The sequence below is a fragment of the Babylonia areolata genome, chromosome 32, assembly GCF_041734735.1.
Source record: "Babylonia areolata isolate BAREFJ2019XMU chromosome 32, ASM4173473v1, whole genome shotgun sequence".
Lineage (NCBI taxonomy): Eukaryota > Metazoa > Mollusca > Gastropoda > Neogastropoda > Buccinidae > Babylonia > Babylonia areolata.
The window spans coordinates 14,962,917-14,967,916 of record NC_134907.1 but is presented as its reverse complement, the minus strand read 5'-3'; the positions used below and the strand labels follow the sequence as shown (position 1 = coordinate 14,967,916).

At 49.4% G+C, this 5,000-nt stretch overlaps 1 protein-coding gene across 1 annotated transcript in view; it reads left to right on the top strand.

Moving 5' to 3' along the window:
- The window catches only part of LOC143276594 (thrombospondin type-1 domain-containing protein 7B-like), a 601,155-nt gene that overhangs the window by 371,811 nt on the left and 224,344 nt on the right, over positions 1–5,000 (top strand). Inside the window, exon 7 of the mRNA XM_076581196.1 lies at positions 1,005–1,860. Within this exon, the coding sequence (XP_076437311.1) occupies positions 1,005–1,860 (856 nt within the window). The remainder of the gene's footprint in view (positions 1–1,004; positions 1,861–5,000) is intronic.

Below are 5,000 nucleotides of genomic sequence, written 5' to 3'. Positions count from 1 at the left end.
TTGGAATCCAAGTCATTTGGATTCAACTTTGGAATCAGCTTCCTCAAGCCTCTCCTCTCCGTCACTCATCTTTGCTGCAGTTTTTCAAATCCGGTCTGAAGACCCACCTTTCCCCCTTCCTGTCCTGAATAATTCTCAGCAGCTTATCCCTATCCGCCCGCTATGAACTATAATGACTATCAGTGAGTGAGTGTGAGAGTTTCAGAAATCGTAGGTTGTGTTTTGATCGTATACTATTTATGTGTACTATGACTAGGCGGGAGGGGGGTGGGGGGGTGTGCGTGCGTGCGCACGTGCTTGTGTGTATATTTGGGCGTGTGTCTGCGGGGGGCGGAGGGGTTGTGTGTGAATAGTTTAATAATGTTTTATTATTATTATTATTATGAGACTCTTGCATTGTTCCAGGCCCGTGGAGACCGCACTACTACTACTACTACTACTGCTGCCTCTACTACTACTACTACTACTACTACTTCTGCTGCTGTTGCTGCTGCTACCACTACTACTGCTACTGCTACGGTTTTTGTTGTTGTAACAGTAACAACAACCATACTACTACTACTACTACCACCACCACCACCAATAACAACTATACTACTACTACTACTACTACTACTACTACTACTACTACTACTACTACTACTACTACTACTACTACTACTACTACTACCACCAATAACAACTATAGTACTACTACTACTACTACTACTACTAACAGCAACACTACTACTTCCAACAACAACAACAACAATACTGCTACTACTACTACTTCTTACAACAACAACAGCAGCAGCAATACTACTACTACTATTACCAACAACAACAACAGCAGCAATACTACAACTACTACTTCTAACAAGAACAACAATACTACTACTACTACCACTAACAACAACAACAACAACAATACTACTACTACTACTACCAACAACAACAACACTACTAACAACAACAACAACAAGAATAATAATAATAACCACAACCTAATCTTGCACTGTCTCCAGGGCCCTGGGGCCCGTGTCAGCACGCCACGTGCGGGCAGCGGGGAGGTCTTCAGTACAGGGAGGTTCGCTGCCAGCTGCCCTCGGGGCAGCCCGTCATGCCGGACAACTGCGAGGTGGCCCTGAGGCCCCTGGACACCAAGGAGTGCCACAAACCCTGCAGCCCCCCAGGTGGGGAGATGTCCCCCAACTGGCGAGGAGGAGGAGGAGGAGCAGGAGGAGATGGAGTCACCACCCAGGAGGGTCCCTGGGAAACGTCGAGACAAGGGGAGGTGATTCTCACCCCTCCCAGGACGGGTGGGGACGGTAGTGGTCGTGGTGGTGGTGGTGGCGGTGGTGTTGGTGGTGGGAGCAGTAACGTGGAGTGGGTGGTGTCTCAGTGGAGCACGTGCCGGCTGAAGCCCGGGTCCAGCACCTGCGGGCGGACCCGCGGCATCCGCTACCGGAACGTCACGTGCGAGCGCAAGGACCGCCGCGTGCTGATGGACGAGTACCTCTGCGCGCGCGTGGAGCGGAGGCCGACCTCCTCGGAGGCCTGTGAGCTGCTGTGCCGGCAGGACTGCGTCGTGACGCCCTTCTCCCCTTGGTCGGCCTGCGACGTCACGTGCCACGCCACCAACCGCACGCGCACGCGCGAGATCGTCGTGCCGCCCAAGCACAGGGGCGACCACTGCCCGCCTTTCTCGGAGATGCAGAGCTGCGACAACTGCTCCGAGGCGTTCACCTACAGGCTCGGGGACTGGGGTCCTTGCACCCTGATCGGGAGCTCCTACCGAGACGTCAAGTCCCACCACCTCATCGGGCATCAGAGCCGTGAGGTCAGCTGTCTTCAGAGCAAAGGGACTCTGACCACCTTGGGGTGAGTTGTGTGTGTGTGTGTGTGTGTGTGTGTGTGTGTGTGTGTGTGTGTGTGTGTGTGTGTGTGTGTGTGTGTGTGTGTGTGTGTGTGTCTGTGTGTGTGTGTGTGTGTGTGTGTATGTGTGTGTGTGTGTGTGTGTGTCTGTGTGTGTGTGTGTGTGTGTGTGAGGGGTAGGGGGGGGGGGCGGATTGTATTGTCTGGGGGTGGGGGTGTGTGTAAAGGGACTCTGACAACCTTGGGGTGAGTTGTGTGTGTGTGGAGGGGGAGGGGTTGGGGGGGGGGGCGTGTGTGTGTGTGGGTGTGTGTGTGTGAGGGGGGCGGGTTGTATTGTTTGGGAATGGGTGTGTGGGTGTGTAAAGGGAATCTGACCACCTTGGGGTGATTTGTGAGAGAGAGAGAGAGAGAGAGAGAGAGAGAGAGAGAGAGAGAGAGAGAGAGAGAGAGGCTACCTGTGAAGTCCCTTGTCGAAGAATACGAGATAGGGAAGGCAAGACTTCTCAGAATGCTCGGAAGACTCAGGTGGCAGTATTGTGAGATCCAACCAACCCAAGCTGAAGACTGGCAGAAAATGGAAAGTCAGGGAGGCAATCAGTGCAGCGAAAGATAGCCTGAAGACGAAGGAAATAACAGGACACGCCTAAACCAGCAGACAAGGCCTGGGATCGACAAAGATGGAATGGTGGTCCAAGGCAAGGGGGAAAGCAAAAAGGGACATGATCATACAGGTGATCAAGAAGGAAGAGGATGATAAAAGAGTCCAGAAGGCAGTCCAGGAAGGCCAGCAGGGCCAGTGGACAACATGGGAAAATGCGCTCCAAAGGAGCCTCAGCTGGAGCGACATGTGGAACATGAGCCCTCTGAGGATCAGCTTGATCCTAAGATCTGTGTACGACCTCTTTCCCTCGAATACAAACTTGGTGAAATGGGGGAAAGCAGATGACCCTGCGTGCCCACTCTGTCATGGCAAACAAACAGTGGAGCATGTCCTCAGCTCATGCAAAGCGGCGTTGAGCCAAGGACGGTACACATGGAGGCACAACCAAGTGCTAAAAGAAATTGCACACGTGGTGAGCATTGTCCAAGGAGCACCCACCCCACCAGAAGTTCCAGTAGAGTTCCGCTTGGCAGAAGGCAATAAAGTCTGGCCAGGAACAGCAACCGAAGTTTCCAAAGCATGGAAGCGTGGGCTGCTTGATGGTGCCGAAGATTGGGAATGCACAGTTGACCTACCAGAGGGGAAGAAACACCCGGAAATCATCAGCAAGAGCGGCATGAGACCTGACATGGTACTCCACTCCAAGGCAACAAAACAAGCGATTATGACTGAGCTCACTGTACCATACGAAAGCAGAATGGAGGAAGCCCACATCTACAAGACCGAGAAGTATGCTAGTCTAGCCAGCAGCCTGAGAGAATCTGGCTTCCAAGCAGAAATCCTCACCATAGAGTTTGGTGCAAGAGGGTTTGTGGGCGCATCTGCCTACAGCGGCATGAAACAGCTGTCGATTTCTGGCAGAGAGAGGACATGGGCTCTCAAGGCAATGGCAGAAGCAGCAGAAAAGAGTTCCAGCTGGATCTGGTCGAGGAGGAATGAAAGTCAACTTCATAAGGATTAAATTTCCCTACTCAAACTAGGCGTACGATGGCTCAGTGGTTAAAACGTCTGCCAGAATAGGTGACTCAGTTCTGAAGTGGCGACCACCCTGGAGGCGCGGGTTCGAACCTGCTGAGGACCAGGGGAAAAGAAAAAAGGCGGCAATACAAGGGCATCCAGGAGTCATGACCTGGGTGCGGCCCGGCCCCCTTAGAGTGTAAGGAGTTAAGGGCCGAAACACTTGACTGAGGGGGGCTTCTTCTGTGAAGACCTTGTACTGTCGAGCTCTCCCTAGAGTTTCTTATCACTATATATATATATATATATATATATATATATATATGTGTGTGTGTGTGTGTGTGTGTGTGTGTGTGTGTAAGAGAGAACGAACGAACGAACGAAATGTTTATTCAGATAAGGCCATTGATAAATGATAATGAGAAATGACATGTAAATAGACAATTCTGTTCAACCAAAAATAGTTAACACACTATCAACCAAAAATAGTTAACACAAATCTTCAACGACATTCACAAGATAACTGTACGTAATCTCTCCAATGCTTCGTGTATATTTATGGCTAAGTTATACACAGTACATTCCTGTCTTGAAGGCTTGAGTAAATTGAGAGAGAGAGAGCGGTTTTTTCCCTCCACAATATATAGCAGTATGAGAAAGGTAGAAACGCTGAAAAGCACTCAGAGTTTTGGACAGATTGACAGACTGGGTGAAGAAGTATGACCGGAAAAACTGAGAGAGAGAGAGAGAGAGAGAGAGAGAGAGAGAGAACTCAGAACTGTTTTGATATAAGGCCACCGATCTGTATACATATGAATGCACGTGTTACACACACACACACACACACACACACACACACACACACGTAAAAACCAAACCTTGAGTTGGATGAACAACAAAATATTAGAAAGAATAAACTGATAATATAACAAAGCTAAATAAGTAAGGGCAAATTAGAAACATGTCTTTCATCTAAGACTGAGCTGACTCACTCAGTACGGCCAGTCCTCTCTTCTCCTCTACACAGACCCATCGGATGTCCAGTGGGTGTCTGAATGACCCAACCTTTAGCTTCCGTCGTCAGAATTGTGGTATTCTTTGCCAACGTTCACCTCTTCAGTATAAGAGCCTTCCGCTTGCAATATTTTGATGATGGTAATTGGGGTGAAACGCTGTTGACGTCATCTCTTTCGCCGTTCGTATGGAGAGAGTTAACGCATAAAAAACCCCATAAACATTGCTAAATGCTGTTGACATTTTGAAGTAAGTGGGGGTGATATGGGAACCCTTAAGTTCTGTATATGCTTGGAGAAGTATTTCTGTCTCAGAATATCATATTTATTGTGGACAAATTGCCAGTACATGAATTTCGTCTTCGTACCCTCCACTAAAAGGTACAGTTTGTCAGGCTAGAGAGAGAAAGAGAGAGAGATAGAGAGAGAGAGAGAGAGACAGACAGACAGACAGAGACAGAGACAGAGAGAGAGAGAGAGAGAGGGGGGGGGGGGCAATGAATGAATGAACTTTA